Raw genomic sequence first — 13,521 nt, forward strand, 5'->3', positions numbered from 1 at the left:
TTGTTGCTTTCTTAATCAATCAGCATTGATCGATCAAACATGCAATTCACTCTATGAGCTGTATATATAGGCTTTTGTGCAAGTGTATATAAATTTTATATATATATATATATATATATATATATATTTATTTATTTATATTAATGTACTAATACACATTTTTTGTTCACACCCAAGCTAAGGTCATCCCTTCCCGGCCTCCTCTTTGTGGATTCAAAGGTTATACCATTTGGGTAGAAGTCTATTGATTTTAATATATTGGACAAAAACGCCCTTGCTTTATATCTATACAAGTTAATTAACTATTAATTTGTAACATTACAAATTAATATAATTTACTTAATCTTAATAATATTTTTAAGTTCACCTCTTCACTCTTCTCCCTGATCATCTGCTCCTCATATATAGCCTCTAAATTCAAATCAGGTAAACAAACACAAAACCACTCCAAGAAAAAATGCACATACATGTATAGATTTTTATTCTTATGTATTGTTGCAATCATAAAATGGTGTCAAATTGAAATAGTTTAAAAGTCACAATTAAATAAGTTTTAAATTAATTTCTTGAAATTACCTTTGTCAATGAAACTAATTAAAATGATTAAAGTCACATATATTTGTCATATATGATTAAAGTATAACATGCACGTTTTTTATTGGAGACACAAATTTGGAAAAATTTCCGAGGCTCTAGCTCCGCCCTTATTATAGTGGTTTTGGATCACTTACCCCACGTGGTTTTTTTTTTTTTTTTTTTAATGAAATAAAATAATAATGAAAAATGAAATTGCTTACGATTCCATTGGCTATATATACCCGTGCCATCTCTCTTTTATTTCAAGACAACGTACTGTTCCATCCTTGCCTAGTAGCTCTGTCTCCGAGTTTTCCACTGTTTGTCTCCTTCAAGTTCTTCTTTTTTGGTATGTAAGTATTTTCCATCTTTATTTACAGAGAAAAAAAAGAAAGAAAAAGAAAGTTCTTTCCATATTTTTGGCTCTTACATCTGCAACATTTTTCTTTTCTAATTTTATTTTTTCTCTATTGATCTCAAAAAGTTACACATCTGCAGCAATTTTATAGCAAGAGATAGAGTAAAAAATATAAAAAATTGTTCATAATCACAACTCACGTATCAATAGAAAAAGAGAATTACTTCTCCATCCATGCTATACTTGAGCTGTGTACATATGTATATTCACTTTTGATCTAATTACTCTCTCTTGCAAACTTGAAGTGCTTCACTTATCTAGAGTTTTAAGGACTCCATGGCGAATGGGCAGATGGTGAAATACGGTCAATTTGGTAGGAGAGAACTTAATTGGAATCTCGGAAGTTACGATACAATAAGAGGATTAACTATATACGCTAAAGAAGCAGTTTTTGGTATGATAATTGTGCATGATGATAAAGGAAAACCAGTATCAGAAAAGGTGCCAGTACCGCCATCATCGCAAAGTGGGCATGACACTAAATTAAAGACTGCACATACATACAAGGTAATATATATGTAATTTGATTTTCAAATTTGTAACATATGTACAAATATATTTGATTCTATATTTGTCATGTAGCTAGTTAGGCAACATAACCATCTCAAGAAAAAAGAGAGAATAAAAAGGGAAGGAAATTAAACTTAGAGAGTAAAACAATCTAAGCAAATTTAATAATTAAGCCACATTAGATCCAAATCATATTATGTAAACATGCGCGAGCCAGCATAGCCTAAAGGGCTCACGCACCCTGTCCGGTCCTCTCCAATATATATATATATATATATATATATATATATATATATATAATTTTTTGATGTATGTATATTATAAAAAATATAAATAACGCCCCCTCTAAAATTTTCAGTTGCTATTTGTCATTTTTTTTTTCCTTTCTATTTTAGTTTTTGGTTTCCTTTAATTCACTTAGAAAAAGATCTCCTTATTTAGTCAATTCTTTATTTGTTTTCTTTCAAAGTTTTCTCATTTTGTTTATTTATTTATTTACATTTCTTCTTAAAAATTCTTTTTTTTTTATTTATTAATATATGATGTATGTATTCTTAAAATTCTTCTTTTCTCAACAACACCATCATCATCAATACATAATCCAGATTCATCCTCAATGATGCACCCAGAATCGTCTTTACAGTATCACGCATGTGCATAGATTTGAAAATTAAACCCATCCTTCATTTCTCTCTCTCTATAAGATTTTATTTTATTTTTGTTTGCCTTTTTATTTGAACAATTTGATATTTTCTATGTTTGTTGATAATTTTTATTTTTACTTTTATTTTTTTATCAAGTGAAATGGAATTCAAACTCCGTCATTGCATATAAATAGTATATACTTATATTAGAACTCCACAATCCACATTATGAGCATATATACAAAACTGTAAAATTGTGACCCAACTTTTGTTTGGGTCTGGTCACGCATGTTGTGACTTGATCTTGATCTAATTATTAGCTTTGCGTCATAGAAAAATGTTTTGTAACCAGGTTTTGGAGTGCGGTGCGAGAAAACACTAAAAAGTCTGAAATAGAGAGTTTGAGAGTGACAAATGATTGTAGGCTTGAAAACTTGTAATAGTGGTTTTTTTGTTTCTTCCGGCTTGAAAACTTGTAATAGCCGGGTTTTTTTTTTTCCTGCATATTGAAATCATTTTTCCGATCTTCACTATAAACTTTACATTTTAAAGTATTTTTTATTATGTTTACGATTTTTTGATGTTTGTTGTAATATCCAAGTTTATTCTTGTTAAAAATTTTATAGGTGGAATTAAACTATCCTACCGAGTATCTCGTCTCAATATCAGGATGTATTGGGGACCTTGATGGATTTTTTTGTGTGAAATCTCTCACAATACATAGCAATGTCAGGCAATATGGACCATATGGTACAGAAGATGGAGGTCGTTTTATGACCCCGTTAACTGGGGTTAAGATTGTTGGATTCTTTGGAAGGCAGGGTAGTTATTTGGATGCAATTGGAGTAAACATTATTCCATTCCAAACTAAAGTACCTGTTGGTCCATTTGGAACTAGTGGTGGGCAACAGTGGGATGACGGAACTTACAGCACAGTAAGGGAATTAATCATACATTCCGGAATGGTAATTGATTGCATCCAAGTTGTATATGATAATGAAGGAAAAAGAATATTGGGAGAAAAGCATGGTACTGCCGGCGGACAAGAAAACAAGGTTAGTTATAATTTTTCATTTAATACATTACAATAATAACAAAATTTTCCTCTTTTTCCTTGAAGATTTTAATACTCAAACTTTCATTTATGCAACTATGAATGCCATGCATACTTACCCTTTTAACTTATGTAGGTTACATTAGCCTACCCGGATGAATTTTTGCTTTCAGTTTGGGGGTACTATGGACAAGTAGGTGACATGGTTGTTATCCGATCGCTTGGATTTCAAAGCAACAAAAGAATGATTGGACCGTTTGGCGTGGAGAGTGGAGAGAAATTTCAATCCTCATCAACTTGTGGCAAGATCATTGGATTTTATGGAAGGTCTGATAAGTACCTCTCTTCAATTGGAGCATATCTCGACAAGTGAGGATAAAATTTAGACAATGATCATGAGCCACCTTTTACTAGTCTTTTAATCATTTATAATTTAACTGCATTTGTATTCAATGCAGTTACAATAATGGATGCTCTGTGTTGTCCTTTAAGTTTGGTGAAAAGAGGTTAAGGCAACACAAACTTGTGTCTGTGTGTGATTTCAAGTAATTTTCGTGTTTTCATGTGTGCTAAGTGTGAAAGTTTGGATTGGTTATGTATTTTGTTAAACTATGTCACTCCAGTGATAAGAGGTGGTATATTATCTCTGGGGTTGTTATAATAAATTGGTGGTTCTTTTGCAAAAGAAGATCTTATTGATTGTGAAATTATTTGTGCTCTCTATTTCGCTTAAATATATGGTTTGATAAATCATCTTATGATATTAGATAATTTGTATCTATTTTGTAGATGGATACTATATAAAGACGGCCTTTATCCAAGATTCTATATATTGTTCATACCTTACAGGGGAAAATATATATTTAATGCTAAGAAAGTTTTGATAATTTATATCATTTCAACAAAGTTGTAAACAGAACTCCCACATAACTTGCAAATAACACAGAAAGCTAATATTCCGTATAACAAATTCAAATTATGAGCAAAGGGAAAAATAAATGCCTTACATTGTTGAAATGACAAAATAAAAAATGTTTCTAATAATTTTTGTTTCTTTCTTAATTTTGTAATGCCTTACATTTTTGTAAAATAAGCTTATTTATTAGGGCCAAGAAGTAACCTTTTAGGCACCAAACCTGGGAGTACGAATTATCTGTAACTATTTAGGTCACCAGCTTTTGTAGGTAACTCGGTTAGGTAGGCTTACACCAAGGTTTACAGTCGCAGCTACCAAAGCAGTCGCGGTGTGACGAAATTGAACTTATATTGGTGTTGCATGACGAAATCTGTTATCATAGTTGTGAATTTTGTTCGCTCTAGCATATAGAGTCCAAAAGGCACCTAGGCCTATTCACATCCTTTAATCCTATATAGATAATTTTTTTTTGTGATTTGACTGATTTTTATTTAATATTTTAAGACCATTTAGCATAATTAATAACCTATTTATAATTTTTAAGTTACAGTTCTAATTATATGTATATTTTAATAAATTAGTAAAAAATAATAGATTTAATCGTTAAATAAATGAACATTCATATCATATATATATATATATATATATGTAACATGTGAGAAAAAAAAAAAAAAGAGATAAATATCATACAAGTTATGAAACATAACATGCTGATAATCTATATTTGTTGTTTTCATTTATTTATTATTATTTTTATTTTGGTGTCGTTTGTAAACAGTATCAGGGGCGGACGAAGGGGTGGGCCAGTAGGGGCCTGACCCCCCCACCCCCGCAAAAAAAAAAAAAAATTATTAGTATATATATAAGGGGCCAAGTGTACTAAAATATATATATATATATATATATATATATATATATATATATATATATTTTAGTACACTTGGCCCCCCCACCCCCAAAACATTTTAGTACACTCCGCCCTTGCCTCTTGCCCTAACCCTCTGTTCTTCACCTTTTCCCGAATCTCCTCCACCTTCACACAAACTAACAAACTATTTGCATCACCGTCGGCTAATAGTTGCTGTCCTCACTCCTCAGAATCCTTATTTTATCTTTTTCGTATCCATCTTCTATGAGTTCTCTCTCTGACTCTGTAATTGACCAGGTACTTACGTGTGTTAGAATTTTCCTTAATGTTTATCACTTATAAATTATCAGAACTCTTATTTGTTTATCACTCTGTTTTTCTTCTAGAAAGACTATAGGTGAGCTTCTTCAGAATTTGGTGGCTGTTGATAATTGTTTAACTGAATTGAAACCCTAGAAATAGTCGAATTATTGTGTTTTGTTGTAATTGATTAGTTGGATTCGAATTAAATGGTTGCATGATGAATGAAGTTGATTATTTGAAATTTTGCTTTATTTCTCCTTTTGACAGAATTCTTTTTCAATTTTTATTTTGAAATTCAACATCTGAGCTTTAAATGTGAGCTATGTCTGCTCTGATTTTTATTTTTTGGTGTGGTTTTCTGGTGAAAGTTTAGTGCATAGATAATGATTGTTGAGAAAATCATTTACTTGATAAATGCAGGCAGGCCTTTGTTCCACAATGTTGCACACTAACTTCACAAGAATTTAGGAATAATTTGTTGACATTATATGTTATTCTGGAAATACTTTTTTTTTTTTTTGCTTTACAAATAAAATTTGTTTAATTTTTACTTGAAATAACAAGAACATAACTTTTAAAAGTTAAAGTTTTGTGTTAGCAAAAAGTGCTTGACTGCTTGATTTGTGGCTAATTTGTTCACTTCTATATCTCAATGGTACTGATGTTTATAACTTTTTACATCTCAGGAGCAAAATTGCATAATATTCTGAGGGAAACTATCACGGAGGCTCTGAAAATCTTAATTGGTACACACTTTTTTTTCTTTCTAAAACTTATCTTTTCCTATTTTTTCTAAAATTCACTTGAAATTAGTCATGTAAGTGTTGCTATATATACAAATTCTAAGCTCACTTCATAGGCACACTATTTATTGTTTAGACATTTCACAGGCGCACTATTTATTGTTTAGACACTTCACAGGTGCACAATTTATTTTTTAGACACTGCACAGGCGCACAATTGTGGGTGATAAATTTTATTTATTTATTTTAAATTAGTTGTTTTATATGCAATGAGGGTGCAATATTATTTTTACTCAATTATGCTTATTAGGAATTTAGGATCGGTGGTTTAAATTACAATGTAAAACCCTAGGTATTAAAAGTTTATATTTGAATTACCCTCTTTAGGTACAGTGTTACGTGATGGTGAAGCCAAAAAGAATTATTGATTGTTTTTTTCAAAAAAATGATGTGCCTTCCTCGGCTTCCGCCTCTAATGTTGATGTTTTGGTTCATGATAACCAGCGTCCTCCAAAATCTCCAAGAGTTGAACATACAAAAGTTGATCCTACCTTTTGTAGTAGTTGTTTGGTCTTTCAGGTTTCTTTTTGTATTTATCTATGTCATATTTGACTTGATATAGGCCAATTATTGTTTTGTAAACAAATTGGCCAAATTTTGGCTAAATATATTTTTGTATACATCTAATTGATCATGAAGTACTTTTGACTAAAAATATTATTATATTATATTAGTAAAACTGTTAATACTACGGCCCCCCCTTACATTGAATCCTGGCTCCGCCCCTGCACAGTATATCACTATGATATGATGTTGAGTTGGTTGAGTAGTTGTGTTCTAAAGATTATTGGTTTTATACTCTTTTTTGACTAACACGCACCACGCTTCCCTTGGCAGTTAGATAGTTTGGTTTAGGCTGGTTCGAAGAATACAGCCAATTCGGCCTATTTCTCTAGAGATCTGGTTGATTTAGCCCAATTCACTTGCAAATTGGATTGCTTCCTACCATACTGATCAGAACCGATATCGGACCCTACCAAATCCGTTTTGAATAGGCCAGTTTGGCAAACCATGGTTTACACACGTTTTTAATTATGGTACTCCCTATCACTAAGGTATGTGGCGGGAGTTGTTGATACCTGTGTTCTTTGTCATTAAGGTTGTGAGGGAAACAACCAGATGCTTTGATACTTGGTTGTTGGCGTGGAAACAAACAAACAACACAATTATATACGAGGAATAAACTCAAGTAATAAAATATAAAAAAAAACAATTATAAGAGCACAAAATATACGCGGTCCATCCAAAATTTAGGATTACGCCTGCGAAACGCACCGAATAAATTTTCACTATGAAAGTATGAAGGATTACAATAAAGATCTTCCTCTTAAACTCTCTCTCTCTTTCATGTAGGCATAAAATTATCGACTCTCACAATTTTCACACAGTTGTCCCTTAATCAATTGTCCCTCATAAAAGGTTCACTCACTTTTGCACATAAATCACTTTGTGTCTCACACACCCTAAAGTTTGATATGGATTGTTACGGTGTTTGAAGATTTCATATCTTTATTGCACCAGTTCTATTAATGTGAAGTTTGATCATAATTCCTCTTTCTTTTGATGACATTGTAAGATTGTAGATGGAAGTAAAATGTTTCTCTTTGCCAGAGCAACTCTAATGGACTACCAATTAGGCTGCCAATTTTAAAATATAGAAGGTGGGTTTAACATGGGCTCTTCAATGGGCTGGCAAAATATAGCTTTGTCAAATATTTTGCTAAATATAACACAAATTATAGCTATTGCTATTGCAAAACTGAAATATATGGGTTTGGAAAGTTAAAATAATAAACGTTAAAAAGTCTACCCATATGTAAGTTGTCCAAACCTATGACGACATTTACAAGGCTAGTGTAATTTACGATTTTTATAACCTAACATTTTAAATGCTCAAGTTGTTGACGTGAGCTCACTCGAAACATTCAAATTTTCAAGTAAAAATTTGTCACTATACAAATTAATAAAATCTAAAATTGGACCTAAAAAGTAAAAATGTATAAGGAAACAATAGATATATTCTGAAATATTCAAAATTTAAGAGCTATATGACTCACCCAACTAATTAAGTTATTGAATTTTAAATTGCACTAATTTTTTTTTTTTTGGGAATTTTTAGCAACTGCATAAATGTAATTGTAAAGAGTTCAATAGAACTTTGAAGGAGTTGACTATGGGTATTGGACATTTAAAGTTTTATAATCATTTAATATAAGGTTTAATTTTTTTTTATTTTTCCTAACAAATTAAAAGGAGGGGGACTCAAATATGGATACACTGTAAACTTTAATTATTCGTGCAAATCATTAATCACAAATAAACATGAATCCCAAGATCTTAGAATTTCATTATTTTCACATCTCTATAAAGTAATTAAATATAAATACATCTTTCTATGATTGTAAATATTGTCGAGATTTTTTTCAACGTTGAGATCTTTTAACAATGAACTAAGCTGCAACTCCAAATAATAGATAAAACGTGAAAACTGATTTCTCTCTCTTGACTTTTTTCACACATAAACATTATACGTGTTGTTTTATTAACGTACATAACTGATAAGAATATACACTTTTATAAAGGAAGAGAGATGATCAGTTTTCCTTTTAATAACCTTAATTCCACTTTCCATCAAAGTAAGGAATGAATAGGAAAACACTTCCCCAATAATTAATTACCAAAAAAATAATTTATAAGTTGATCAAATAATATAATATTAATCTGAAATCTATTTACTTAACCACTAATTAATGAAATATATCACATGTCCAAATCATGTGGGTCACATAATTAATAAATAATCTTACAGACACATCTCAGAAAGTTGCTATAATACCCCTAATTTTAAAAGGACTGTCCTGAAATTTAATTTAATTATTTATATGCATTTTAAATTGTTTGTTTGGTGTATTAATTATTATTATTTGACTGATTTGAATTATTTACATTAATTGTGATTATTTGAGTTAATTGATTTACATTGTCTTCTTTTATTGCTATTTGTTTTATTTGAATTACTTGTTGATTTATTTATTTAATTGTGTTTTCTTTTATTATTATTGTTTTAATTGGTTTAATTAATTAAATGCATAAATTAGGGTTAGGGTTTTAGGTTTCACGGTGTAGCCGACTTAGTATGAATTAATTATTTTATAGGTTTCATTCTTGTATTACAACTAGAATTAAAAAAAACCCCATACACGTAGTGAAAATACAGAAAGCAACAGTGAGTGATATTGAGAAAACAGAGAGGAAACCTTGAGTGATTAGCAGTGAGGTTCAAAGAGAACTGGATAGAGTGCTTCTGGGTTGAACCAAGAGCACTGGAGGTGTGGGACGACAGTTTAGAACGTTGACGGGAAACTCAAAGACGGTGGTTTCAAGTTTCAAGGGATTAAATAAACATTAAAACAGATTAAATGAATATTATAATTCATCTTGTATGCATGTTTAATCAGTATTTAGTTCCATCAAATTAATCTATTTGGCATTGCTTAAAAGTTTTAATTGAAATCTTGTTGCCGATTGTTTTAGAACTTGTGTTCAATTCATGTTGTGGCTGTATATCTATGTTTTAGGATTAGTCTGAGACATTGAATGAGCACTAAAATAGGTAATAAAATCTGTACAGAGACTCTAAACATCGTCGGAGGCGAAGAAGACGAACAGGTTAGGCTATACGGCTCTCAAAGGATGAGAACCGGCTCACCAAAAGAGGGACCTGACTCTACAAGGGGTAGAGCCAGCTCAACATGAAGTGGAGATGGCTCCACCAAGGGGAGAGCCTGCTCCTTTATTTTAGGAGGCGGCTCTACCCTCATTTCTTTAATTTTTCGAGTTCTGGGTTTGGTTTAGACTGTGGGAGTTGTTTTAAATGGTTCCAGTGGCTGTGAATAAGATTTATATCTGTTACAGACTTGTAAAAACCCTTGGGAAGCATGTTGATGTTGATATGTTGAAACAGGAAATAATATTAGGTTAAACAATAAACCTGTATGTGGAAAGTTGGATTATATAGTGAAATTGCTTACTGTTTTTCTAAAGCAATTTGGTTTCTTCGCATGATTTTAAACTGTTAATCATGTCTCAACTGTGTTATAAGCATATAGTTATTTATCTAGAAAAATAAGTATGCTTAAAAGGAAATTAATTGATGTTTTAAATCTACTGTATATTGCATCAGTTATGGTACTATTTGGAGGAGTTGTATATGTAGTCCCACTTTATAAATTTGAAGGACTGGAATAGGGTTTCTAAATCTTATATTGGATGTATAATTTGATCATACACATATTAGACTGTATGTATGCTTATTCTAGAGTATGGTTGATGAGTATTTATTCCTGTTTTGTTAATTATACGGACTTGTGTTATTTGGAGGATTGTATGTACCAGTATGAGATGGTGATATACTAGGTATGGATTAGTCAAAACACTAAGTCCTACCTAAGTTGGATTAAAGTATGGATTAACCGTAAATGTTAAGTCCATCTCATATTTGTGTCATGTCAATAAGATACTTGAATGGCCTATTTTGGTTTCAGGATGGAGTGTTATAAATATATCAGACCACTATACAGATGGTTGATATTTTGTATTAGGATTACGGACTTTATATATTTATTATATGATGTTATGGTATGAGCATGAGTCTCAAGACTATGGTTAGGGCACGTATATCGCCTAGGATGGATAACTGGACTGGGTGTTGTTCCCTGGTAGGTCTAGGTACACATGACCACATTATGTGTGATTTACATGGTATCTCTACTCAGGCTGAGACAGACCTATTGGACTTGCGAGCGTCCTATAGTGTGGATTATAGATACATATATAGACTACTCTAGATATTGTTGAGCTATCTTGGATGTATCTGCGTATCAAATTACTGTATGGATTATAGTAGAATAGGGCTTGCATGTGGGCCTGACCCACTCTCTTATTTTTCAGGTGTTCGTCAGTTCCAGGATTAGAGCTTGGACGTGTGGAGCAGATACAGACACTCATTCCTCCGACTACGTAGGAATACTATCTATACTTAGCTTTAGTTTTATTTCAGTTGTTTTAGCTTCGGATTGGGATTTTAATAGTGGTCCACTAGATGGATTCCCGAGTTGTTAAATTTATGGAGGATTTGATTTATCAGATTTTTAACAATTATATTATGAGGATTTCTATTTAGTTTCCTTTAGCTTATTATTATTATTTCTTTATTCACTTTGTATTCTGTGTTCGGTTTAAAATATTGATTGGTTGATATTCCCTCGGGTTTGGGCCTGGGCCTGATCAACCCGTATCTCAGATTCGAGGGGTATCACAGTTGGTATCAGAGCACTCCAGGTTTAAGTGTCTCTAGGATTCTATCATATAAGACTTCCGCATAGCGTTATCTCTTCATTAGAGCTTAAGTTTAGGATTCGTTGTATTATTTTACAGTCCTAGTAAATCGTACTGACGTCTATTTTTCTGTGTTAACAACATGGTTAACGCAAGAACCAGACAGAACAATCATCGACGAAGGGAAGAGGCACTTAGGCAGTAAGAGTTTCTACGGCGTCAGCAAATGGAGGAGGAGTAGTAACTATCTAAGTTTCAAGATGACAGGGGTTAGTTTCAGGAGGAGCAGGAGGAAGTTCAGCAGACTCCGGATCAGGTCAGTGATCCAGAGTTTCCTCCTCATGTCAATGACCTCGATGCTAGAGCTAGGAGTTACAGCTACACTCTGGAATCAACCACAGGTTCAGCAGGCACCTGTACCAGCACCAGTGGTTCAGACTGATTCATGGGAAAAGGCTAGGAGTTCTTTCACAAAGGGGAGCCCACCTGAGTTTTTAGGCTCTACTAATGCAAAAGCAGCTCACCAGTGGAAACAGGACATTGAGCGTTATCTTCATTTGGTTTAGTGCATGGAGGTTCAGAAGTAGATGCTTGCTACCTTTAAGCTAGTTGGGGATACACTGCAATAGTGGGAGTCAGTTACCACCGCAGAGGAGAGGATCACATTGACTTATGATCAGTTCAGTACTCGTTTTGATGAGAAGTACTTTCCGTATGCAGTCAGGGCAGCTATGAAGACAGAGTTCCTCAACCTGGAACAGGGGAATATGATAGTGGCAGAGTATGAGTAGCAGTTCATGCGCTTGTCTCTTTTTGCTTTAGAGGAGGTGGATACAGAGGAAAAGAAGCGTAATAGTTTCGTCAAATGACTGATGTGGTCTATTAAGTGAGCTATCACAGGGAGTGCAACCTACACTACCTATGCTCAAGTGGTGGACGCCACTTTGCAGTAGTATCAGTTGACCGTGGACTTCAGAAAGGCACGGGGTGAGAAGCGGGGTGATTAAAACTCTGCTAATCAGTCAGCTGAGAACGGGGACAGCAATGGACATCGACAGGATGATAAGGGCAAGTTCCAGGGATAACAGTCTTGGAAGAAGCACAAGGGTGGTTCAGATGCTCACCGGAATGGAGCACATATTCAGAGGCAGCAGAATGGGGGACCACAGGCAGAATAGTGTCAGCCACTGGCTAACTGACAGAGGAGGCCATTTGGAACTTTCCAGGGTAGTTGCTACACTTGTGGGGAGTATGGTCATACCTCGAGGCAGTGTCCTAAAGCAGGACAGGGACAGAGATAGCATGTGCAATAGGGGCAAAGGGAGCCAGTGCCTTTATTAGCTCCACAGGTTCCACGAATTCAGGGACAGACACATTTGGCTTTACCAGCACCACCGCAGTCTCAGGGACAAGCACCGTAGCAGTTGCACTATGGCAGGGTGTACAATCCCATGCCACAGGATGTTCAGGCACCGCAGGCTGTTGAGGGTAAGTTTCCTATTCATGGTTTGCATTGACGTGTTTTATTTGGTATGGGTGCTACACACTCATTTATAGTTAGGACTTTTGTTACTTTATTTGGGCCGAGGACGACGGTATACACTAGACCTTAGGGTATTTTTACCATTGGGTGATACAGCCATTTTACATGAGAGTGATGGGCCTATGACACTAGATATTGGCAGACTCAGACTTCTAGCCAATCTACTGGTCCTGGACATGCACACTTATGGCATGATACTTGGGATGGATTGGTTATCTTACTACCATACCCAAGTTAATTGTTTTGATAGGTCTATTGTATTTACCATACCTGGTCAGGACATGTATGTTGTAGCTATGCCTCGTTCTAAGGGGGGCAGTAGCACTTATTTGTTTCATGTGGAGGAGGAAATGGAGGAGGAGGTTACTGTGTCATTGGATTATATACCAATTGTACAGGACTTTCCAGATGTATTTCAGGAGATTCCAGGGTTGCCACCTAGTCGTGAGATCGATTTTGTTATTGACTTAGCTCTAGGCACTACACCTATTGCTAGGGAACCTTACAAGATGGCACCAATGGAGATGCGTGAGTTGAGGGATCAGATTC

At 33.8% G+C, this 13,521-nt stretch overlaps 1 protein-coding gene and 1 long non-coding RNA gene across 4 annotated transcripts; both read left to right on the forward strand.

The window, feature by feature from the left end:
- Positions 1–782: 782 nt before the first annotated feature.
- Positions 783–3,890, forward strand: LOC132298246 (mannose/glucose-specific lectin-like). 2 transcript variants are annotated; one of them, XM_059794965.1, is made up of 4 exons: positions 783–929; positions 1,240–1,501; positions 2,775–3,203; positions 3,339–3,890. In XM_059794965.1, the coding sequence occupies exons 2-4, from the start codon at positions 1,271–1,273 to the stop codon at positions 3,573–3,575; spliced, it is 897 nt and encodes a 298-aa protein (XP_059650948.1). In that variant the 5' UTR covers positions 783–929; positions 1,240–1,270; the 3' UTR covers positions 3,576–3,890. The 2 variants fall into 2 exon arrangements, with proteins under 2 accessions (XP_059650948.1, XP_059650947.1); XM_059794964.1 differs by having other exon boundaries at positions 786–925.
- Positions 3,891–5,079: 1,189 nt separating this feature from the next.
- Positions 5,080–11,350, forward strand: LOC132298848 (uncharacterized). Of its 2 annotated transcripts, none has more exons than XR_009479981.1 (3): positions 5,080–5,283; positions 5,976–6,035; positions 11,043–11,350. It is a non-coding gene; the product is annotated as an uncharacterized LOC132298848 (long non-coding RNA). The 2 variants fall into 2 exon arrangements; XR_009479989.1 differs by lacking the exon at positions 11,043–11,350 and adding an exon at positions 9,724–10,095.
- The last annotated feature ends 2,171 nt before the right edge of the window (positions 11,351–13,521 follow it).

This window comes from Cornus florida, unplaced genomic scaffold (genome assembly GCF_030987335.1).
Source record: "Cornus florida cultivar Cherokee Brave unplaced genomic scaffold, ASM3098733v1 CherokeeBrave_3.0.0_Hap2_Chr01, whole genome shotgun sequence".
NCBI lineage: Eukaryota > Viridiplantae > Streptophyta > Magnoliopsida > Cornales > Cornaceae > Cornus > Cornus florida.

Bases quoted from the DNA above. Each gene is read 5' to 3' on its own strand.
- LOC132298246 (XM_059794965.1), top strand. From the start codon at position 1,271: ATGGCGAATGGGCAGATGGTGAAATACGGTCAATTTGGTAGGAGAGAA. The intron at 1,502-2,774 runs GTAATATATATG...AAAATTTTATAG, and splicing joins AGACTGCACATACATACAAG to GTGGAATTAAACTATCCTAC. The intron at 3,204-3,338 runs GTTAGTTATAAT...TAACTTATGTAG, and splicing joins CCGGCGGACAAGAAAACAAG to GTTACATTAGCCTACCCGGA.